At 39.3% G+C, this 24878-nt stretch overlaps 1 protein-coding gene and 1 long non-coding RNA gene across 4 annotated transcripts in view; one reads left to right on the forward strand and one right to left on the reverse strand.

Moving 5' to 3' along the window:
• The first annotated feature begins 1058 nt into the window (after positions 1 to 1058).
• SPATA22 (spermatogenesis associated 22) lies at positions 1059 to 22445 on the forward strand. Of its 2 annotated transcripts, XM_059669095.1 has the most exons (9): positions 1059 to 1156; positions 5393 to 5494; positions 8046 to 8174; positions 10133 to 10193; positions 10321 to 10416; positions 12363 to 12696; positions 16963 to 17092; positions 18962 to 19059; positions 22254 to 22445. In XM_059669095.1, the coding sequence occupies exons 2-9, from the start codon at positions 5452 to 5454 to the stop codon at positions 22443 to 22445; spliced, it is 1083 nt and encodes a 360-aa protein (XP_059525078.1). In that variant the 5' UTR covers positions 1059 to 1156; positions 5393 to 5451. The 2 variants fall into 2 exon arrangements, with proteins under 2 accessions (XP_059525078.1, XP_059525079.1); XM_059669096.1 differs by lacking the exons at positions 1059 to 1156; positions 22254 to 22445 and having other exon boundaries at positions 4923 to 5494; positions 18962 to 20234.
• The window catches only part of LOC132218215 (uncharacterized), a 32326-nt gene continuing 19796 nt past the window's right edge, over positions 12349 to 24878 (reverse strand). Inside the window, exon 4 of one of the 2 annotated variants that reach the window (XR_009449109.1) lies at positions 12349 to 12603. This is a non-coding gene — a long non-coding RNA (uncharacterized LOC132218215). Of the gene's footprint in view, positions 12604 to 15075; positions 15175 to 24878 lie in introns of those variants that run through there. The other variant, XR_009449110.1, reaches the window with a different exon arrangement.

The raw sequence follows: 24878 nt of genomic DNA on the forward strand, positions 1-24878 counted from the left end.
GCTCAATGCTCAAGAAAAAGTAACTGTTAGTAATTTTCAAGACTTTGTCATGCCTGAAAAAGTCTTGGGGCATGCTACATGCGCTAACCAGATTGTATGAGTTTATGTAGACACAGCCAGCCCAATTTACTGGCAGCACAGGCTCTCCACTGGACTGTGTTACTCAAGAGGGGGTCTTATTAGGGGAGACTAGCCAGAACACGAAGATGGTTACATTCCTTTGGAGATATGGTTCTGAACCAAATCTGATTTGATTTCATGCTCAACCATCCAGAAAGTCAAATGTGATGGAGTACTGGAAACACTGTGTGTACTAGTGATGCCAGACTGTTTGCTAGGGGTGCAACAAGAGGAATCCATTACTGCAGAGCAGTTTAATCTGTCATGTTTTTCTGAATCTGTTATCTCAGTTTATTCACGTATTCACTTTTTAAATAGGGTTTGGTAGGTACTGACACTCCATTACAGGGGTAAAGGAAAGATAACTTAAGCAACTTGATTAAGGTTCCTCAGCTGCCAGTAGACAACCAGGCCTGGGACCCAGGTTTTCTGATTTTAAGTTTAACTTCAGTGTTTTCCCAGAACAACAGGGTGCTTCCTGTTCATTTTGGCCTTCCCCAAAGTTCTAATTTTGCTCCTTTGGAATTCACGTAAACAGTCACTCCAGTGTGCCTCAGAAACAAGCAAGCATACAAACAAAATACATGATAGAAATATAAGATGTGAAAACTTCAAAAACATTTATTCAACCAATTCCTGTGTGCTTTCTTTAAAAGATTATAACCTAGAGATAGTGAAAGCAAAACAGTGAAACCTAAATTTACATATTAAAATGACTGTCCTGCCCTAACTAAAAGCCCCTGTAGCTTTTGATTTTCTACCCACGTCACTGTACATTTGATCACTTCAGTGTGGAGAGGCTGAAAACAAGCATAAGTACAAACAGATGGTAGTCGTACTGTGTAGCTACTTTGGTTTTAAGAGCAGTAACTATGGTGAATTATTAACACTTGCTTATATTTTGTTTGGGCTTCTGACGATTTGGGGTTAGTTGTGTCCTTTGCCCTAGTCTTTCTGGAAGTGCTGCTGCAGTTGCTTACTCATGGCTGGCACAGATGACTGGTATTTGGAGACTTGTTTCATGGAATTTTAACAGGTCAGCACTTTGAAGCCCATTTAACATTCATAAGTAAAGTTTCCCTTACATACAAAATGAGTAACATTTTTTTGATAGTTAATAAATCCCTGTAAATCTGTCCCATCCTTACCTTGTTTATTGTTAGAGTCTGTCTTCTGTGGAAAGCTTTATTAGAGAAAAGGAGAGCATTTCCTTAGAGCTAGAGGAAGCGGCTTTTCATACTCTTATACCCAGTTAACTTCCGAAAGATTTTAACTCCCTGTTTCCCAAAGCACACTAAATTTTAGAGCCCCCCAAAAACCACTTAAAGAAATTAGTCTAGCCCTAGCCGGTTTGGCTCAGTACTGTCAGCCTGCAGACTGAAGGGTCCCGGGTTCGATTCCGGTCAAGGGCATGTACTCGGTTGCAGGCTTAATTCCCGGCCCTGGTAAGGGCATGTGCAGAAGGCAACCAGTTGATGTCTCTCTCTCATATCGATGTTTCTGTCTCTCTGTATTTCCCTCTCCCCTTTCACTTTCTCTAAAAATCAGTGAAAAAATACCCTCTGGTGACGATTAAAAAAAATTAGTCTAGTTTTTTGAAAGTTCAGAGAACTAAGAGTATACAAAGTGGAACCCTTTCTAGTTGTCACAATCTCACTATTGGGTTGAATATTTAATGTTTGAAGTACTTAAAAGAATAAGCCTAATAACTTCCAGCACTACAAATGTTTTTTGTGTGTGGGTGGTGGTGGTGTCTGATTTATTGGTAAAATAATGTAGTTTAAAGCAAAGGGAGAGTAAACTTTTTATAGTCATGGCTGTCCAATAGATCAATGCCAGAAATTTTGTGGGAGTCAAATTTCAGGTGGGATTGTTTTCAAAATAGTATGATTGAGACATAAAGAGGATCTTTCCTCCAATACTATCTGTAAGGTGTCTCATATATAATGTGGTAGTCCAGCAGTCATGTAACCAAACTATTCTACTTTAATTTGCTGTCACCATCCTGAACAACTTTCTAGGTGGAAATAAATGATAACCAGAACAAGATAAGGATCAGGTAGATAAGTTTGTAAGCTGCTTTCAAAGATTCCACATTGCTCATGCATGTAATTCCTTACAGATATAGTACAGGATGTTGTTCATAGTGGGTTTAGTTTTCCTTTTTAAATTTTTTTTTAAAAAAAACGATTTTAGAGAGAGAGGAAGGGATAGGGAGGGAGAAACACATCCATTGGCTGCCTCCCGCATGCCCCCCACCGGGGGTTGAGCCTGAAATCCGGGCATGTGCCCTGGCCGAGAATCAAACTGGTGACCTCTTGGTGCATGGGGTGATGCTCAGCCGACTGCCCCACACTGGCCAGGGCTATAGTTTTCTTTTAAATGAGATCTCTATTTTGCTGGGGATAGGTGGGCGTTGGGTGCATATGTATATATTATGTAAATATGTATGTATCAGGTTAAAATTGGCTTCCTTGAAGCATCTACTCATTTTTTTTTTTAAGTGTCCTCTCTGGAACCATGACGAGTAACAAGTCTTTTCAGACACTTTGTTTAAAGTCTTTTTTTCCAGATTAAATGAAGACTCTGTTTCTTCACACTGTTTCTGCAGTTTAGCGTTCAAGGTTCCGTATCAGTCCACCTCGAATCCTATCTCCTCTGTTGGACCTTATCTTCAAGGAAACCGCTCTTGGTCTCATGGTGCCCTAGTCCTAGGCTTTTACAACCTTCCCTCCACCTCTGCGCTCTCTACACCTCCTCCTTCACCCATTCCAGGCCTCGAATGGCTGGAACGCATGGTAACCCCAAAACATGGTCTTGGAACCCAGACAGGAGGAGAATCACTGGCCCCGGCCTATAGTGAGCACTCAGTAACTGGCAGCTTGCTATACATAAGGGCTAACAGTGATAGAGCGTTTTCTGGTTTATTATTTTGAGGACAATTAAGTAAACATTGTATTGCTATTCACTAAGCGGGAAATGCAGGTCTAAAGGGGGTAAATAACTTGCCCGAGGTCACCAGTCCGGAAGCAGCCGCCTGGAGTGGGAGGTCAGCGTTAGGGTCACGGCTCCATCCCGCTCCTTCCGGCCCGGCCTGGCCAGCGAGGCGCGCGTGCTCCCCTCTCCGAGCTCCTGCAGCCCTGGCCCTGCCCTGGCGGCCGCTCCCCACCTGCAGGGCTGTCTCCTGGACCCAGGCCTCCGCTCTCGCACCAGCCGGGCCGGCCTCCTGTGGCCGGTGCCCTGATGGCTGTGCCTGGGAAACGCAGCCCGACCAAGGAGACCCTGGACCTGCTTCCGAAGGCCGGCGGCCTTGGACTCATTGTCTTCGAGGCACACGCGGTTGCCACCAGCATCGTATGGACTGACGTCCAGAACCTAAGAAATGACCCCGGGGGTGGGCAGGGGCAGGGCGACCAGCCCTCGCACAGATTCTGACAAATCTGGGGCAGAAACCGGCTGGGCAGATCTGCCATCGTCTCACCCGTGACTAGAACACAGTCTTTCTTCTCTGGGCAGAACTCTAAAGAGGTAGCGCCCTCCCTGCACCTCGTACATGACAGTGTGAGGACGCAAGGGGAGGCGTGTCAACGTCCTGGTTCCTGGGAGAGAGGGTATTTGTCCTCCTCAGCAGAGGGCCCCTCGCCATTGTGTGCTCACGCCCAAGGTGGTGGCCTCTGCGCCTGCGCGGCGCGGGGGAGTGTAGGGGGTGGTGGGGGGAAGGGCCAATGGGAGGGCAGCGTGGTCTGAGGTGCGCCTGCGCAGACTTGAGGCATGCCTGGCAGTGGGGGTTGAGGTGCGCCTGCGCAGGTTCCTGCACGCCTGTGCCTGCGCCTGCGCAGGGCTCGACTTCCCGCGCTTTCTAGGAGGTCCGGGGTCGTGGACTGGGCAGTCTTCCGCGGCGGCAGTTGACTGAGGCGACCGTTGACTGTGTCGGCGAAACCTGAGGGTAAAAGTCGGGTATGGTGCGGGTTGGAGAGCCAAGAAGGGAAAGACCGTTTTGTCGCTAGTTACCAAACTACCCCATTTCCTGTGTGAGGAGGGGATGTTGGAAGAGAGCATGAGCCCTGACTGGAACGCCTCTCCCAGGAGGGGTCAAACTAGGCCTCCTGGCCTCCCCCTGAAGCAGTGGGCTTTGGGGGTGCGGTGTGTGTGTGGGTGCGCGCTCGGGTTTGTAAATTGAGCAAACTTTCTGCTTGTCCTCTTCGCCGGCCACATTAATGCCGGTTGGAAGCTGGGGCCCTGGCCCAGGGTCAGTGGTCCTGGGGGCGGCTGTTGCAGGTTTATTCTGTTTGCGTGAAACTCGGAACCGTCATAGCCCTTGTCCCACCACCCTCCGGGTTCGGGTGTGCGTGGCGTTGGTATTTCTGGGCTGAGAAAAAGCCTCATAACCGCCGATGGGGTTCCTAGATTGGCATCAGGAATATGTTTCTGGGATCCGGCTTCACGCCCAAGTTAGGAAACAAAGCGGAGGCAGTCCCCGCCCTTACGGTTCCCGGGTTTCATGTCTGTGTTTGGAAATTAACATTTACCTCAGAACGATTCGCCATGACGTAGTTGCGTTCCAGTCTGTCTGCCTCACTGGGTCATGAAAGTTGGCATCTGGCCTTTTCACATGATAGGGAAGCGTTTGTTGAATTCGGTTCGGGTTGAAATGTATTAGGGAGGCTACATATGGGAAAAAAATTATAGCGAAAATTCTGTTGTCAAAGAAAGCCGAGAAATGTGTTTGTCTTGTTGGAATTCTGGAAACGCTGAGTGGAAACAGCTTTTCGGTTATTCTGGGTATTAAGTGAGGCCGCAGTCTTTGTGGTTACGTAGCCCAGAGGCCTCGGGCTCAGGACGGGGAGGGGACCGCCATGGTGTGCTGTGAGGAGACCTGTCCCTTCCCGCCCGGCCAGGGCCGTGGCCGGTGCTGCTCCCGGCCTTCCAGGCACAGAGCTGGCCAGTGCCGTCGCCCGTCCTGCTCCGTCAGACCTGGTTCGGAATTATCCTCACTGTGGGTCATGCGTTCTAAAGTTGCTTACAGAGGCTTGTGTGACATGGCCTCACTGAGGAGGCGAGGTTATCGTCACCCTGGTCCTCGCTGATTTGGAAGAGAGCCGAGCAAACGGTTCACGTCGTTCATTCTCAGTCAGAGATGAACGACTCCACAAACCGTTAACAGGATCAGGTTTGAAATGATAGTTTTTAAACCTTGATTTCAGTAATTATTAGGCTAAGAATTTGATTTTGTTGCTGACACGGTATGAGTTATAAGCCTCTTCCTTTGAAGGTTTAGTCCAATAACTTCATGTGCTAAAGACAAAGGTATTGACTTGGATATTGACGGAAATGAAGAGAAACCTAAATGAAAATTCAACCCGAAGTACAGCAGGTAGGAAAATCTTTTATTTTAAAATTTTCTATATTTTGTATATATTATGTAAAGCTTGTGTAATTTATAGATGGAGCATTTTGGAGGAATTTTTGAAAATATGAACATGTAGTCTAGCTTCTTTACTATTTAGGTCCAAGGAAATAAAATAATTTAAGGGAGAACATTTAGTGGCAGAAGTGGTAGTAAAATCATACTTCCGTGGGTTTATGAGTGGTCTTCCTACAAACCCTATGTGTTGGAGTTCTGTTTTTATTTGTATTTATGACTTATTTAAAGTATTTCCAGAAGCACTGCTGTCTCCCTAAAAGCTTTCCTTACTATTTCTGCTTCCCGATTTATTAATTAGAGGATAAGAATGAAGAGAACCAGGGAAATGATGAGAGTGGACAATGAAGATAATAATAGCTATTATTTATTGTGAATGTACTGTATTTCTAGACATTTAGTTTTATGTAGTAAAATATTTAATTCTTACACCAATCCTTTGAGATGGGCATTATCATCCTTGTTTTCCAGGTGAGAAACTAAGGCACAAAGAGGTTGTTAAAAAGTGACTTAGGAAGTGGCAGAACCAGGATTTGAACCTTGAAATCTGGCTCTAGAGTTCATACTCTTAATCATTGTATTATCCTGCCTATTAGTATGTCCTGTTGGCACAATGAGTTTAAGAAAATTGCCCAAGTTTATACTTTGAAGTTGTATGTAATTCCACCCTACTTTGAAGTCGTAATTCAAACTCAGGAAGTTTGATGCCAGAGCCCATATCATTTCATCAGTTATCACAGAATCTAACTGTTTATTTCTTAATAACCTCTCCTGTAGTATAAGTTTTGATGGACCAGCTAGAGCAGCGGTTCTCAACCTGTGGGTCGCGACCCTTTGGGCGTCGAATGACCCTTCCACAGGGGTCGCCTAAGACCATCGGAAAACACATATATAATTACATATTGTTTTTGTGATTAATCACTATGCTTTAATTATGTTCAATTTGTAACAATGAAAATACATCCTGCATATCAGATATTTAACTGATGATTCCTAACAGTAGCAAAATTACAGTTATGAAGTAACAACGAAAATAATTTTATGGTTGGGGTCACCACAACATGAGGAACTGTATTCAAGGGTCACGGCATTAGGAAGGATGAGAACCACTGAGCTAGAGTATGGTACAGAGGCAAGATGTGTAAATTGAGACTGAGGAAGCTTGGGTTCTATCTAGGTTCTCCCCTGTGGCAATGTGCAAGCTTTTAGGACCTATTTTCCTCTGAGATCCTTTCTAGTTTTACTGTTTATAAGTTCTGACTTTTGGCTTAACTTGAGATCCCAGTTCTTTTATCTGGAGGGTGTGGGGGTAGTGTTTGTTCTCATTTGGATTGGATATTATCACTCTAATGCATTGTCAACATGATCCACAGAAAATATGCATTCCAGATACCTGGAGTGCTTGTTAAAATTTCAGAGTTTCTATTGAAATAAAACCAATGAGAGTAGGGTCTAGGAACTGGCATGTTAAGCATAATTCCAGCGAAATCTTAGTCAAACTGAAGTTTGAGAACCATGGCAGTAAAGGGTATGCTACCATAGTCCAAAGAGTGGTTAGGGTTTTTGAAAACATGGGTCAATGTCTGATTCTCCTTTACCCCTTTTGTACTTGAAGGGTCCCCTCTAGTTGATATGGTAATAGGCAAGCATAGGTGGGAAATAAGTGAAAAAAAAGTAGATTTGGAAAGGGTTGGGGTGGGGAGGAGGGGTGGGACGAGATGGGAATTACTTCCAAACAAGAGGAAATAAGGCAGTGGTAACTTAGAACAGTGGTTGGCAAACTGCGGCTCGCGAGCCACATGCGGCTCTTTGGCCCCTTGAGTGTGGCTCTTCCACAAAATACCGACTTCGGCACATGGGCCACGAAGTTCCAGTTGCACTGTACATGCATGCCTGCACGCGGTATTTTGTGGAAGATCCACACTCAAGGGGCCAAAGAGCCGCATGTGACTTGCGAGCCGCAGTTTGGTGGCCACTGACCTAGAACAGGAAAGGAGTTTTTACAAAATAGAAACAGACTCCTAGATTCAGACAACAGACTGATGGTTGCCAGAGGAAAGGGAGTTTGAGGGAACCAGGTAAAAAGGTGAAGGGATTAAAAAGTACCAATTGGTAGTTACAAAACAGTCACAGGGATGGAAAGTACAGTGTAGAGGATATAGTCAGTAATATTTTAATTACTGTGTATGGTGCCAGGTGGGTACTTGAGATAGCAGGAGTATTACTGGATAAAAAATATGAATGTCTAACCACTATGCTGCACACTGACACCTGAAACTAATAAAGTTGAATGTAAGCTGCACTTGAAAATAAAATGTTAAAAAAGGAGATTTTAGAGAAACAAATGAGGCTATTTAGGATCTTAAAAAGAAGGTAAGAATCAGTCAAAGCTATAAAATATGTTTATAATAAATGTACAATTAACATATAGCAGTAGACAAATTATTCTATAACTAGATCTATTTTCCTAATATATACTAATTTATTGGATCATTCAATTTAGGCTGCTTGCCTGTACCTTTGTTCAATCAGAAAAAGAGGACTAGACAGCCATTAACTTCCAATCCACTTAAAAATGATCCCGGTATCAGTACTACTTCTGACAGTTATGATTTCCCTCCTCTACCAACAGGTAAGAAAATAATAAGTTGCAAACTTTTAGAAAATAAGAACTAGGATTATAGAAAATTACCATTTCTATTTTATGTTTTTCTTCTTTCCATTATCCAAATATAGGGATTACTTGACTCTTTCTGAGTATTCCGGTACAGTAGTTTGAGTTTCCTTATTTATAAGGGTGGCTTAGAATTTTAAATGGAGTATCTAAGATCTGGAGCCTTTCTTTTAATGAAGTGGTAACCTATATTGTAAATAATTTTCTTTTCTTTTTCATGATACATATGGATATTGTGGTTTAGACCAGCAGTCGGCAACTGTGGTCCGTGGACCACTGGTGGTCCGTGAGGTCCAAAACTTTGGCGACTGCTGCTTTAGACGTTTGGTGCTAAAGAATGAAGAAACTCAAGTTGCCTCAAGAATAAAGCGTGCATGGGAACACAGGAAGGGTAGAAGACCTTAGGAAGGGTAGAAGCCCAGGGATTTCTAATGTTTAGCCTCACTCAGTCTTTTTTCTCCTATAGCATTTTTATCTTTATTTTGTTGGCTTCCTATAGTTTCAACAAGTACGTTAACTAAATTGCCTTTGCTAAGAATTGACATAACCTTTTAAGTCTAGTTTTCAGAGCTCATATTGATCTCCTTCTGTATCTCTTGTTTCAAATTCTAGACCCTGGGAGGTCTTAAACTTTACTGACATTTTACTTATCTTCAGAAAGAAGGCATGGACAGAAAGACATTCTGAAATATATTTGGTGCATGCTGATTATATACGCTTACATTTTTCTTAAAAAATAATAGACTCTTATGCAATTAGAATTTTAAAATCAATTAATCAGTCTCTTTCTCAATACTTGTATTGTTAATTTTATCCACTGTTCAACCATAGACCTTAATCTACTTCTAAATTTATATTTTTCCACATTTGAGGAATTTGAAGTACGGATTTCATATTTTCCCATTTTTATCGATAAAATATTCACATGAATATGCATAAATGGGTATTTGTCTGGTTATTCTCTGCCATTTAAAAAATTACGACTCTGCCATTTAAAAAATTTTGGCTTAGCAGGTAGAGACTTGGCCTGCAGACTGAGGGCTCTCAGGTTCAATTCCTGGTGAAAGGCATGTACCTTGGTTTTAGGCTCGACCCCCAGCCCCAATCAGGGTGTGTGTGGGAGGCAACCAATAGATGTGTCTCTCCCCCTCCCTTCCGTTCTCTCTAAAAATTAATAAAAATATATCCTCGTGTGAGGATTAACAAAAATAAAAAATTCTCCACCCGTGAAAATATTTTTATAAGTAGCATAATGTTGACCTTATATATTAACAAAAATTTGAGCTGCTCCATAGAGAAATTTGTATCCTCCTAAAATACTGAACTCTACAGGCTCTGACCAGGATAACTGTCAGATATGAGATTCTTATATTGGGTACGAGAGAGGACTAGATCAGTGTTTTTGAAATTTTGAAAGATAGGTTGGGAAACAATCTTTTAAAAGAAAAATAGAAGAGAGTAGAGTAGAATAGGAAATACCAGACTGTATCACACATAGTAAGAATAAGAATTGGTGAAATTTTATGTTCTTTCTCCCCCTGCCCAATATCCACACTTGCACACCACACATAAGTATGTTCTGAGTTATGATGTATTTCTTGCGGTGGGTTGGAATAAAAAAGTTTAAGAAACATGGATTACATTGAATTCATGTTACACAGTACAAGGTACTATACTGAGATTGATTGCGGAAAAGATATAGATAAACCTATTACCTTTGCATAAAACACAGTGGGGAGAAAGACATCTATAAAAATTAGTAAGGCACGCTGTGAGAGATTCCTCAACAAAGTGCTGTTGAACAACAAGTCCATATCTAAGTTCTTTTCTTCAAGCTTTCAACCGTCAAATAAGTATGAAATAATTATTATTTTTAAATGTGACCTACTTTACTTTTCTTTCTGTTTACTTTTGAGATTGGGCCTGGGAAGCAATGAATCCAGAGTTGCCTCCTTTAACGAAAACAATCAACACAGGGTATGTGGAAACTTACATCAATGAATGTGTGTCTGTTACTGATTGATGTTATTCTTCTATGTATATTTTACATTTTTAAATTTGGAAACAAACTATTAATATTTAATAAGATATGTTTCCTTGAAAGGCAAATACCACATTCAGTTTCTAATCCCTTGAGAAGTCAAGATTCTGTGTCTAAGTCTATTGAACCAAATACTGAAAGGAGCAAGCGTGGTTGGAGGTGAGTCTACTTAAGATTTCTTTCTTTTTCTATTCCTTCTCCTCCCCCTCTCTCCCTCTCTTCTTTATGTCTTCCTCCTTTCATAGACAGAATTACATTTAGGAAATTTCTCTGCTTAACAACAACTATAGCAATATTAGTTACATTTTATAAAAGAAGTTAAGAAGACTTTAGGTAAATTTGGCAGTGATTATATTTCCAAAGATTTCTTCGTGTTTTAATGAAATTTCTGCCAATATTGATCACTATGAGTTTATGATTTTTCTATAGATTATTAGTGATCTAATTGAAAAAAGGCAGAGTCAGAAATAACTGTATTAATATTGGAAATAATTTGGGGAACAAAGTATTGGAAAAAGAGCATTAAACATATATATTAGTAATTATTTAGTGCTTTTATATGCTATGTTAATTCTGACAACAACCTTATGAAGTTAATATTACCCTGACTTTTATTAAAGATATATTTTTAATAAGGGGAAACTAAATAAAGTTGTTAATAAATACATCAATACAATATTTTCACGTTTAAAAAATGAGTTTTGATTTTATTATTATGCTAATTTCCTCAGGACCGTTCAGTTACTTTCTTCAGGACTAGGGCTTGAAACTAGGCCTATTAATAGTTTTGAGATGGTTTTTGGAGGCCTAGTTTCAGCTGCAGGTGCTAGGAGAAAGTCTATTGTGATAGGCATTAGACTGAGAATTAGATAATAGATTGTAATCTGGACAGTCACCCAATATTCGATAATCCAGTTTGAAATAACAGGTAATTTGTCAGACAGTTGGAATAAAACAACAGAAAATCCAGGAACAGAAAACATTTGAAAACTCAACTAGGCAGTTCATAACCTGCTGAAGATCTTTTAACTGGTTCTACGTTTAGGTTCAGAATCTAGGCTTTACCTTCACATCCATCTACCCCCAACAGCAGCCTGTTTTGGGGGATCTTATTGACCTCTTGGACCCTATCTTTGTCTCTGAAGAGAAGAATCTGAGTGGGACACTGCTTCCTGCCCTGCTCAGGAGCCACAACAACTTAGGCCTCATGGTCTATTTGGGATACTGAGGATCTGGCTAGGCTCGATTGGCTACTGAAGCGGGCTTGTCCAGGCTAGGAGTTGGAGGAAGTTGCAGATGTGCTATTACCAGTAAGGAATTGTGAAGCTGAAAGAAACTTTTCTAAACTATGAATAATAAAAGTAATTTCTATAGCCATAGAGAGAGAAGACAAAATTATTTTTGTTCTTTCTCTTGAAAATAAAATTGCTATTATATGAAGAGGTATCAGTGTACGAAAAATGTCTTATTGAGGTATATCAGGTAATTAATCATAATACTAATAATATTTTTCCTGAATATTGTAATGTTTGTGGTTTTTATCACCTTTTAAAATTTTGAAATTATTTTTTATTTATTTTCTCATTATTTTCATACCTAATTTTGTACTTATTTTTCTTAAGAAGGCTCCCCAAATTATACAAACTTCAGATCTCATACAATTTGTATTTATATCTGGTTACAAATTATTTTCATAAAAGAGATGAGTTGTATTATTTGCCCTCTTGTGACATTTCCAGGAAAATTATCCTGTATAATAAAAGCCTATGCTAAATGTCTGACAGTTCGTTGGACCATTTGACCACTCACTGTGACATGCACTGGACACCAGAGGGCAGATGCTCTGACCTGTAGGTTAGCTTGCTGCTGGGGTCCGGCCCATCTGGACTGGGCGAGACGGGCTGGACATGCCCTGGAGCTCTCCCGCTGTCCCTCCCCAGCTGGCCGCTGGCCTCCTCTCCCCCATCAGCCAGGCTGAGGGACCCCACCGGTGCACAGGTTCGTTGGTCCTCTAGTTCAGAAATAAGAATTAGGCATTAATTTTTAAATTAAGAAAATGTAAATGGAAACAAAAACTAATACTAATTTAAAAAAAACTATTACAGCTACAGAGATGGCAACAAAAATACCAGCTTCAAAACTTGGGATAGAAGTGATTTTAGGCCTCAATGCAAAAGAACCAACCTAGCGGCAAATGATGGAATAAATTTTTCTCCAGTGAGTTTGGGAGTGCAACAACAGAAACAGCTAAGAGTATCTCAGCCTCCTAACTTACCTCACCAAGGAGAATGTGAAGTACTCGGACAAGCACACTCTTCAAAAACACCTGGCTCCACAATGAGAGGTCTAGGAAAAAAGCAGGCATTTAAGCCCAATATCCAACAAAATCAGTGCAAGAAAAAAACATTAGGTGATATTCCAGAAGAAAACGCTCTCAAGGTAAATTTTAAAATATGAATTATTTACATTTTTGTATTTACATGCAAAATATGAGATAAATAAGTATTTAGAAAATTAGAGATATGAACATTTGAAATCAATCTCATGGCATGCTGGTCAATTGGAGTGAATGAATGTTAATTTCTAAAATATTTCCGTAGAGGTTGTGAACGGCTGTTCCTTTTCATAGTTGCTTTAGAGCAGGGGTGGGCAAACTTTTTTTTTTTTTTTTTAAATTAAATCTTTATTGTTCAGATTATTACATTTGTTCCTCTTTTTTTTCCCCCCCATAACTCCCCTCCTCCCAGTTCCCAACCCACCCTCCGCCCTCACTCCCCACCCACTATCATCCATAGGTGCACGATTTTTGTCCAGTCTCTTCCCACATCTCCCACACCCCTTTCCCCCCCCAAGAATAGTCAGTCCATTCCCTTTCTATGTCCCTGATTCTATTATAATCAACAGTTCATTCTGTTCATCAGATTATTTATTCACTTGATTCTTAGATTCACTTGTTGATAGATGCATATTTGTTGTTCATAATTTGTATCTTTACCTTTTTCTTCCTCTTCCTCTTCTTAAAGGATACCTTTCAGCATTTCATATAATCCTGGTTTGGTGGTGATGAACTCCTTTAGCTTTTCCTTATCTGTGAAGCTCTTTATCTGACCTTCAATTCTGAATGATAGCTTTGCTGGATAAAGTAATCTTGGTTGTAGGTTCTTGGTATTCATCACTTTGAATATTTCTTGCCACTCCCTTCTGGCCTGCAAAGTTTCTGTTGAGAAATCAGCTGACAGTCGTATGGGTATTCCCTTGTAGGTAACTGAGTTTCTTTCTCTTGCTGTTTTTAAGATTCTCTCTTTATCTTTTGCTCTTGGCATTTTAATTATGATGTGTCTTGGTGTGGTCCTCTTTGGATTCCTTTTGTTTGGGGTTCTCCGCGCTTCTTGGACCTGTAAGTCCATTTCTTTCACCAGGTGGGGGAAGTTTTCTGTCATTATTTCTTCAAATAGGTTTTCAATATCTTGCTCTCTCTCATCTTCTGGCACCCCTATAATTCGGATGTTGGTACGCTTGAAGCTGTCCCAGAGGCTCCTTACACTATCCTCGCATTTTTGGATTCTTTTTTCATTTTGCTTTTCCGGTTGGATGTTTTTTGCTTCCTCGCATTTCAAATCTTTGACTTGATTCTTGCGCTCCTCTGGTCTGCTGTCGGGCGTCTGTATAATATTCGTTATTTCAGTCCGTGTATGCTTAGTTTCTAGTTGGTTCCCCAATATAAGATCGAGGGTCTTATTAGTTTTCGTGTAGATCTCATTAAGTTTATCGGCAGCTTCTAAACAGTTCTTGAGAGACCTTAAAAGTGTGGTTCTGAACTCTATATCTTCCTTTGACAATTTTGTCCTGTTTCTTTGTCTCCGCATTTTGTTATGCTTCCTAGGTGCACCCCCTAGTGGTCTTTGTTCGCAGTCTTATAGTTAAATCTTGATTGTTGTAGCTAATTCCAGGGAGGGTTTGACCTCCAGGCCAAGTGGCTATGAGAATCAGCTGTGTCAGCAGTGAGAGAACTTCTGTCCTCTAGGGAGGTGCTAATCTAGCCTTTGCCTGAGGCTATCCGGCAAATGCCTGTGTGCAGGGCTTGGGCGGGGCGGGTCCCACAGGATCAACAGGGTGGGCCGGAGAGAGCAGTTATGGAGGCTCTCAGTCCTGTCCCCAGGGGCTCTGCCTCTCTGAGTCCCAGCACCCGCTGCAAAGCTCGGAGAGAAAGCTGCACTCTGACCAAAGCCAGACAGTCCCGCTTCTCCCGTTTGAGTCTGGGTCCCTAAAGACTCGCCCGGATCTGGTGCTCAGAGTCTGCGACTCCCTCCCGATTGAAAACAACAACCGCGCCCTCCGCCGCCAGCCCGCTCCGCGCACTCCGCGCACTCCGCACCTCAGAATTTGACTTCAGCACTGCGCCTCCTCTGAGTGTCTGTGTGCGTTTCTCTTTCCTCCTAGTTGTAGGACTTCCACTCAGCCAGCGTTCCTGTGGTTCTGGGTGATGTCCCTTTCGTTTTTTGGTTTCACTTTTGAAGTAGTTGTTCAAAGCAGCAAACTCCTGCGTTAACCTATGCCGCCATCTTGGTTCTCCCTGGGCAAACTTTTTGACTCGAGGGCCACAATGGGTTCTTAAACTGGACCGGAGGGCTGGAACAAAAGCATGGATGGGGTGTTTGTGTGAACTAATATAAATTCAAAGTAAACATCATTACATAAAAGGGTATGGTCTTTTTTTTCAATAGTTTTATTCATTTCAAACGGGCCGTATCCGGCCCGCATGCCTTAGTTTGCCCATGGCTGCTTTAGAGTGTCCTACTGTGTTCTGAATTTCACTGTTTACTAATAATTGAGACGATGGCAGTTTATCCATTGCTTGCAGAAGTTCTCCAAGGTCTTCATATGTCAGTCAAAGTAACAAGGGTCAGCAAACTTTTTCTTTAAAGGACCAGAGGGTAAATACAGTATTGTTTGTTTATGAGCCCCATGGTCTCTCTTGCAACTGCTCAGCTGTACCACTCAGCTCTGCCATTGTAGCTTAAAAGCAGCCATAGACAATACGTAAATGGATGAGTGTGGCATGTTCCCATAAAAATTTACAAAAACACAGCAGGTTAGATATGGACTACAAGCTATAGTTTGCTGACCTTTGCTCTATAATCTGGTTTTATTTTACCTCTAACCTCATGTTTCACATGCCACTAATTCTGCAATGCACTTGCCATTTTCAGATATGCACAATTCTCTAAACATGATATACATGATAATATGACTCTGCTTTGGCTTATGTTCTTCCTATATTTGTACTTCCTTCAGCCTCACTTCCTGTTTCCATTCTTTGAAGTTATTGTTCTTTGCAAATGTCTATACTATGTCCCCTGGCCCAGTGGATTGTTTACCCTCTGTCCTCTGGAAAGCTGAACTGTACTACATAGTGCATCATCTTAGGATCCCTTAGCTGACTTCTGTTAGGGGTCAGCCAGTGGGAGTCACTGGCAGGACATCAAAGGGTGAGGAGAGAGGTTGGGTTTTTCTATGCCCTCCCTGCTTAAATGTGGTGTCACAGGCAGTAGCTGTGTCCCGGCATCATATAGTCCCTTCAAGAGTCTAGCTTTCACAGGTTTGGTAATTTCATTTCCTCCTCTTGTCCTTTCAGCCTGAGTGGTAGGAGTTTTGTATTGTTGTTAGTTTTTGAGTGCTTAAGTGCCTTAGATTAATTCTGCCCAATTGTCTGTGAGCTGTCTTTTCATCTGAGGTAAATTCTTTTTCCCTCCTGGAAATCTAAAATAGCATGTTTCATAGTGGTTCTCACCCTTAGGTTTCCTTATCCATAAGAATGATACAACATAGTGATCTTAATAAAAGTGGCTCATTATGGCAGCATTCCTCTATAGGAGACATTCATACCTTAGTTAAGAGGGGGAGAGGGAGGAAAGGTAATATTTGGAAAACAATGTCCCATCACGTGTTCTTAGATATGCCTTGCCTTCACAAAGGAAAGTGCCACAGCCACCCCCTAAAAATTAGTATCTTAACACATTGTATTCTTAGTTGATCTTTAAAAATCTCAAACACATTCCATCTCAGGGCCTTTTACACTTTCTATTCCCATAGTCCTTACTCAACAACCTATTTAAAATAATTATCTGTCTCTCTTTAGCCTTTTATCCTGTTTTTCAAATGTATAAGATATATAAATTCCTAACATTCTATTATATATTTATTGTTTATTTTCTGAATTTCCCACTGGATGTCAAAATTTATGAGGGTATATCTTGTCTGTTTTGTTCACTGTTGTTTCTTCATTAGCTATGTTTGGCACATAGTAGGTACCAATATGTACTTTTTGAGTGAGCGAGTGAATGAATGATTCCCCTCCTAGGTTGAGAACATTAAGGAAAAGAATTGTGTTCTTTTCACCTATATTTATCACAGGGTTGGTACATAGCATTTAAAAAAATATTCAACAAATGAATGAAGCAATGGATGGCCATAGAAATAATTTTCTTCTTGATTGCCTCCAAGTGTATCCTAGTTTCTCCTCCTATAAAGTGCTAATGATGCCTTTAATTTATAGGAGTAACTGTACTAAAATTTTCAATAGTTCTTTTACATATTTTACACATGTGCCTATTATAAACACCTAGAATCCTTACAAAGAAAGTGAAAGAGTATGATGGAAAATATGACTGTTTTTCTAATACTATCATTTTATGTTTTCAAAAGGATGCCTCACTGTATCAGTTAAAGCTTAAGGAAAAAGATAATTCTTTAAGAATTGTATCAGCAGTTATTGAAAGGATGAAGTACTGGCGTGAACATGCCCCCAAAACTGTACTTCTTTTTGAAATATTGGGTAGGTATAATACTTCAAAAATACTTACGTAGTACTATTAGATAATAGTGTTCAATGTCAATAGGAATACCTAGGAGATCTTAAAGAAAAAATATTTTGCAAAAGGAGATATTAGCTAATTAGGATTTTTTTTAGTTCCTGGATCTGTCATTGATTTGTGACTTGATGTATTTGATTATTTATGCAGTATTCTTCTGATTCATAATGTTAAAACTGAAAAGATTATTACAAGTAATCTAACTCAACCCTTGAAGTTTGTGAGGAAATGGGGCAAATAAAATAGACTTGACTGAAATCACAAAGCTAGTCAACAGGAAAAATGGATCTAAGTTCTTTATTCTCAATCTAGTGTTATTTCTACTATACTTGACTAAATCCAGTAGTAATTTTGTGTACAAATTCAATCATACTTTAACTACTCTGAAAGAACATTTGTAAAGACCCTTTACTGATATGAACACCCTATAATTAATGTTTTCTAAATTAATATTTAAAAGTGGAAGAGTTTAATAGAGTGTTTCTGGAATTTGATTTTACTAGAATGAAGAGATAAACAAGTAAAAGAGATTCAGAACAGACTTCTTTCAATAGTTTAAGTAAAATAAATATTTAATTTAAATTATGAGATATTATAAACATACAGAAAAATATAGAGAATACCCATATTCCCATGTTGTAGATGTGAAACTCCTGTCCATTTTTCCTCTCTAGAGATAATCACTGTGGTATCTTTCCTGTCCATGCTTTTATAATATTACTATATACATCTGATTTCATAAATTTATGTGGACTTTTAATTGAGTTTTGTGTTTTAAAATACACAGCTTGCATTTTCAGCCAGCATTATGTTTTTGGATTTAGCCATTTTCTGTCCTGCCACAATACTTTCTTTATCTTGGAGCTCCAACTGTGGCCTGTTCAGCAGCTTCTGACTCTTTCCTTTTGGCATTAAGTTGCTTATCAAAGTTGTTTATACCACCCATCCTTATACCACAGTGCCACATTCTTCAATGATTTCTTTTGGTTGGTCTTTTCCAGAGGCTAGCAAATGACCTCCTGCATATAATTTTCTGACTGGTACCAAGTCCATCACCTAAACCCTGTCTTTGGTCTGAAGCTGGGGAATGGGACACACTAATTGGTTTAAGTCCATCTCAACTCACTCCTGCATTTGGGGTTGGGGACAAATTCAATTCAAATTATATGGCTAAGAATGGCATAGGCGAGGTTTTCTAAAGGAAAATCGAGGTATTAATAGGGGAAATGAAGGCTGACCTCAAAATAACAAATGTTCATTATCAGTTTTTAGTAGGTGGCTGTTAAAGGAATAAATGCTCTCATTTAATACTTTCTTGAGATAAACATAATTATTTGCATTTTATAGATGAGACAGATTTGAAAGAGTTTAAAACAATTTTCTCAATTTAGTACGCGGAAGAACTGGGACTGAAATGCATGCCTTTTGATTTTAACTCAATTTTTTTTTGTTTTTTTTTCATTAAACCACTATACTTATTAGTTATATGTGTGTATTTCATTATTATTATGTAATAGACTGATCTGGGGATTTAACCATTCTATAGGCTACATTCTAAGAAAAAGGTTCCGATGGCCAGCCATTGTCAGTTGCATGAATTTTGGCATATGACCTGTTGCTTAGTTGGAGAAGGCCAGAAATTTTCTTTCCGTTAGTATAAAACAGTTTCAGAAATATCTTTTCCTCTTTAAATGTCTTCTTTATTATTGTATAAATAAAACTATGAGGGAATTGGTATGGGAATAGTTATTTAAAGATCAGCTTCTCTTTGTTAAATTTTATTTGCATTTACCATCAATCATTCCCCCCTACCCTTTTTTAATGTTCCTTAGGTGTTCTCGATTCAGCTGTTACACCTGGACCATATTATTCAAAGACTTTTCTTATGAGAGATGGGAAAAATACTTTACCTTGTGTATTTTATGAAATAGTGAGTATTTGTCTAAGTATTCTTTGCAAAGCCTATGCCAACAAAACATACAAATGTAAACTGTAATTCCATTGTAGCAGAAATGATGTTAACACTTTAGTTGTACTTTCAACATTTTGTTTGGTTTTCGTTATGATTTTAAAATTATTTGTTTAACTAATGTGGAGAGCCTACTATGTGCCTGGCCCTGTGCTAGATGCAACAGATACAAATTGGAATATGAATGGTACATGGCTCTTTTGAAGAGATGGTAATCTCAGTAAAAGACGGTTATATAAATGTTACATTGTGGTATGATAAATGGTATGCTAGAGATATGTGCAGGGTGCTATAAAAGTGGATAGGAAGATCAGGAAAAGATTAAAAGAATGTAGTAACCTTATTTTAGATATTTAAGGACTAAATAACCAGAGTGTGTTTGGGAAAAGGAGAGGTAGGGAGGAAAGCACGCTAAATTGAGAGAGCAGCATATTCAAAGACAAGAAGCTAAGAGAGAGCCTGGATTGTATAGGAAACTGCAAGTAGTTTATAGTTATCAGAGTGTAGAGTCCGTAAGTGATGGGGTTTAATGTAGTAGTCCTGAGGTTGGGGGAAGGCAAAGAGTAGGCTGGGATATAAGGAAGAGGCTTGGTGATGAAGAATGGGGTGACAAAGGAAGTCTGGAGGCCTTATATGACTTACATACTTTGTGAGTTTGGCATTCTGAAATTGACTGTAATTCTGAAATCAGACCTGGATTCTAGTTTTTATTCCACCGTTTACTAAGTAAGCTACTTAAACTTTCTGAGCTTCAGTTATTTTATCTGTAAAGTGAGGAGACTAGTTTTTACTTTGAAAAGTTGTTTTGGAGCTTAGGTAATAACACATGAATATATAGCATTTCTGACAGATAGTAGATGATCAAGAAAGAGTAATTGTCAGGTTATTAATTTCTAAAATATCTTGAGTGTTTATTATTTTCTAGTCTTAAAACTTTTTAAAACAAAAGTCTTTATACAACAAAGTGTACAACTCATAACTACAATTCTGTGACGTAGCACAAAGTGAATATTATCAGGTTAAGAAATAGAACATTGTTATTACTCCATGCATCCTTGTGCTTCCTCCCGTTCACTACATCCTGTCTCCTAACTTTTAATGTCATAAATTAATTCTGCCTCTATTAAAGCTTTATATAAATAGTATCACCTGGTATGTTTTCTTTTATGTCTGATTTCTTTCACTGAACACAATGTAAGATTCTTCTTTATTTTTGTATATAGCTATAGTTCATTTATTTATATTTATATGTACAATGTTCTGTTGTCTGAATATACCATGGTTTAGTTTACCATCCTACTATTGATTGGCATCTGGATTATTTCCAGATTTCTTGCTGTTATGAGTAATGCTCTATGAACGTTTTTGTATATGTCTCCTGTACATATGCATGCATTTCTGTTGGGTATATACCTAGGAGTAAAATTGCTGCATCATAGTGCATGTGTATGGTCTAATACAGTAGTTACTGCTACAGAATGTTCCAAAGGGTTGTGCCAATTTACACACTTACAGTCAGTATAGGTGAGAGTAGTTTCTTTCATTCTTTTCAACATTTAGTATGCCACTCTTCTTTATTTTAGCTGATCTAGTGAGTGTTTAGTGCTATCTCATTTCTCTCAGTTCCCAGTGACTAATGAAGTTGAGCATCTTATATACTTACTGGCCATTTAGATACCTTCTTTTGTAAAGCCTGTTCAGGCCTCACGTCCTTTCCTTTCCTTTCCTTCCCTTCCCTTCCCTTCCCTTCCCTCTCCCCTCTCCCCTCTCCCCTCTCCCTCTCCCCTCTCCCCCTCTCCCCTCTCCCCCTCTCCCCCTCTCCCCCTCTCCCCCTCTCCCCCTCTCCCCCTCTCCCCCTCTCCCCCTCTCCCTCTCTCCTCTCTCTCTCTTCTCTCTCTTTTCTCTTTTCTTCCTTTTCTTTCTTTCGTTGTTGTTAATCTTCACCCGAGGATATTTTTCCATTGATATTTAGGGAGAGTAGGTGAGACAGGGAAAGACAGGTACTCATCAGTGTGAGAGAAACACATCGATTGGTGCCCTCTGCATGTGCCCTGACCAGCGCCCGGGCCAGGGAGGAGTCTGCCCTTTACTAGACTTGAACCCAGGGACCCTTTGGTCTGCAGGTGGTGCTCTACTGAGCCAAATCGGCTAGGGCTCATGTTTTTTTCTTTCTATTGAATTATTTGTCTTTTTGTTATTGATTTATAGGAGATTTTAAAAATTACTATTCTTGGTATGAGTTCTTTGTCCATTATGTACATTGCAAACATTTTCTTATACTTCATGGTTTGCTTTTTAACCTTTAATGGTGGCTTTTGAGGAACAGAAATTCTTCACTTTAATATAGCTCTTTTAGCAGTAATCAACATCTTTCCTTACAGTTAATGCTTCTTATGACAATTTAGTAGTAAAAGCAATCCCAGAATAGTTTAAATATACTCATGATCAAGAGGCTTTGATGCTGGATGATCTTTTTCTGGTTTGTTAGTCCCATTAAGGCATAGCCCTTTTGGTTCCCAATCCTAAGTCTGGGGTGGCATGGGGGTGGTTACCAGAATCTCTTTCTCTTATGAGCCTCTGATTCTAATTTTTTCCCCCTAGCCCTATGAAGCTCTGCTCAGTTTCTTAGACTTCACAGCCTTGACTATGATTGATAGATACCTCAAGGGGAAAGCATCCCTAAATATCAGGCCCCATTCTGGACTCGCTCCTTTCTCAGATGGAGTCTGTAATTCCTCATTGCCTTAGTACCTCTCTGAAATTTACGAGGAGATTTTTAAGTATTTCATCCAGCTATTCCAGTTGTTCTTGCAGAGTTGGTATGAACTACCTTTCTGCCATCTGCTGAAAGTAGAACTCTGGCAGTCTTATAGAAGTGAGTAATTCATGTGCCATTACATTGAGAATCAGTCAGTCTTTTAAGGAGCAGCAGTTTGCTAGCTTGTAAGAAGCCCTACCCAAGTAAAGGTCTTTGCTCTGTGACAGGGCACTCATATATGCCCAGCTGTCATGGTCTTGTCAGCAGTGGGGCCCTAAATCAGGTAAGAGAGTATAGCATTTTGGGTTATTCATATTTAGTTGGTCACATAGTTTCAAACAGTTGAAATTTAGATGAAGTAATAAATGACTATTGATATTTATCTTTTCAAAAACAGGATCGTGAACTTCCAAGACTGATTAGAGGCCGAGTTCATAGGTGTGTTGGAAACTATGACCAGAAAAATAATATTTTCAAATGTGTTTCTGTCAGACCAGCATCTGTTTCTGAACAAAAAACTTTTCAAGCATTTGTCAAAATTGTAGATACTGAGAAGAGATATCATACCAATGTAATGAATGAAATTTAAATAGTGCAGTTTAAATACTATAACTTAAAGCACTTTTCTGTTATTGTTTAAATTAGCATCTGCACAGTTTTATAGCTATTGCTTTTCTGTATTTCAGTTGTTGAACTAAAATATTTAAATGCTTTCAAATGTGTAAAGAGTTTTAGAAAATATAATGTTACCGTCTTTCATGAAAAGAGCACATTTGCTAAAATTCAGTAACTATTTCAGATAAAAATGTTCAGTATAGTGGGAATAGATACTTGCTTAACATGAGATAATAATACATTTGAATTAGCCCCAAATCCAACATCAAACTTAATGGGGAAATATAGAGACATTCCCACTAATGTCAGGAACAAGATGACAAGGGTGCCCACTGTTAGTACTGTTACTAAGCACTGTACTGGAGCTGCTAGTTTATGCAGTTTATTTAATGACTTCACTTATTTAGTGAGCACATACTCTGTGCCAAGCAGTGTTTCAGGTGCTGGAGACAAAGGGCAAAGGAACAAAAATCTCTGAACTTATGGAATTTATAATCTGGGTCCCAGAGAATGCTTTAGATAAAAAAAATTGAGATGTAAGAATTTTTGCTACTGGCAGATGATATAATTGTATACATGGAAAACTTAAGAAAATCAACTGAGAAACTACTGCAAAAAATGAGATAATTTAATAAACTTAATATGCATAAATCATTAGTTTTTAAGTGACCCATAACATTAGAGTGTAAAATGGATAAAAATACCATTTATAATAGAAAAAATTCCAATACTAATTAAGACTAAATGATAAATATGGAAAATATATGAATAAAACTTTAAAATATTAATGAAGTACAGAAGAAAAGACTTGGACAAATGGAAAAATAATTTTCTTGGATAGAAAGAAAATGTTTTTCTCAAATTAATTTGTAGCATGTAATTTCCTCTATGTACACACACAGACACACACACGCCAAGCTGATGATAAAGATTGTGTAAAAAAAGAAATTGTCAAGAAAACTCCAAAAACAACAATAGACAATAATTTTGTTGTATATTATAAAGCCTTAAATATATTATTTATTGCTGCCTAGCCAATTATCCCCACACCCCCAAATTAGTGGCTTAAAACAATAAGTATTCTTCTCACACTTTCAGTGGGCCAGCATTTCAGAGTAACTTGGCTGGGCAGTTCTGGCATGTGGTCTCTTAGGAGGACCCACTTCTGAGGTGGCTGATGCAAATGACTGCCAAGGAGGTGCTTTCTGTTGGAAGGAGGCCTGTTTCTTACTATGTGGACCTTTACAAAGGGCTGCTTGAGGGTCCTCATGACATGGTAGCTGGCTTCCCTAGGGTGAGTGAGCTAATAGTTATCCAGGTGGAAGCTATCCTTTTTATGATCTAGCCTTGGAAGTCACATCAGTGAACCTACAGTCTGTTTGTGAGAAGTGCATCTGTAAGTATTGACCACATTTAAGAAGAGGGGAATTAGGCTCCACCATTTGAAGGAAAGAGTTCAAAGAAATGACAGACATTTTAAAACCAGCATGTATTAAAGCATATTTGTTCATGAAAAATATGGTACTGGTTTATGAGTAGACAGATCAATAGAACAGAATTTAAAGTAGGAAAATAGCCTCAAGTATATAGAGAACTTAGTGATAAAGATAGCATCTGAAATCAGTGGAAAAGAGAGACCATTCAATAAGTGATACTGGAACCACTGGAAACGATATGGAAAGTATTTAAACAGTTTTTTATGCTAAAGTTTTTATTTTTTCTAATCCTATTTTATATATTTTGCTTTTCCATTCATTTATTTTTTGTTAATCCTCACCCGAGGATATTTTTTTTCATCCATTTAGAAGTTACCTTTATGTAGATTGCAAACATAGAGGTTTAACTTTCTTTTTCCCCCCCAAATAGGTGGCTAATTATTTCAACACCATATCTTGAATAGTACATCATTTTCATATTGATTTGAAATACCATGTTTATTATAAAATCAAATGTGCAAGCATATCTATTTTAAACACTTTTTGATTGATTTCGTAGGGATTCTTACAGGTATCCCCCTAAAGTCTTTAAAAAATCCTGTTGGGGCCGAAACCGGTTGGCGCAGTGGATAGAGCATCGGCCTGCGGACTGAAAGGTCCCAGGTTCGATTCCGGTCAAGGGCATGTACTTGGGTTGCGGGCACATCCCCAGTGGGAGATGTGCAGGAGGTGGCTGATCGATGTTTCACCCCCATCGATGTTTCTAACTCTCTATCCCTCTCCCTTCCTCTCTGTAAAAAATCAATAAAATATATTAAAAAAAATAAATAAAAAATCCTGTTGGACACCAGATATTTAACTCCCTTTACCCTTTACTGCCCCACCCCCCCTCCCTCTGGTAACACCATACTGTTGTCTATGTCTATGAATTTTTGTTTGTTTTTCATTTGTTGCTTTCAGTTTTATATCCC

This window comes from Myotis daubentonii, chromosome 16 (genome assembly GCF_963259705.1).
Source record: "Myotis daubentonii chromosome 16, mMyoDau2.1, whole genome shotgun sequence".
Taxonomy (NCBI): domain Eukaryota; kingdom Metazoa; phylum Chordata; class Mammalia; order Chiroptera; family Vespertilionidae; genus Myotis; species Myotis daubentonii.

Coding starts and splice junctions, on each gene's coding strand:
- SPATA22 (XM_059669095.1), top strand. CDS start 5,452: ATGAAGAGAAACCTAAATGAAAATTCAACCCGAAGTACAGCAG. Junction 8,175..10,132: donor TTTCCCTCCTCTACCAACAG/GTAAGAAAATAA, acceptor TTTACTTTTGAG/ATTGGGCCTGGGAAGCAATG. Junction 19,060..22,253: donor CTTGTGTATTTTATGAAATA/GTGAGTATTTGT, acceptor TTTCAAAAACAG/GATCGTGAACTTCCAAGACT.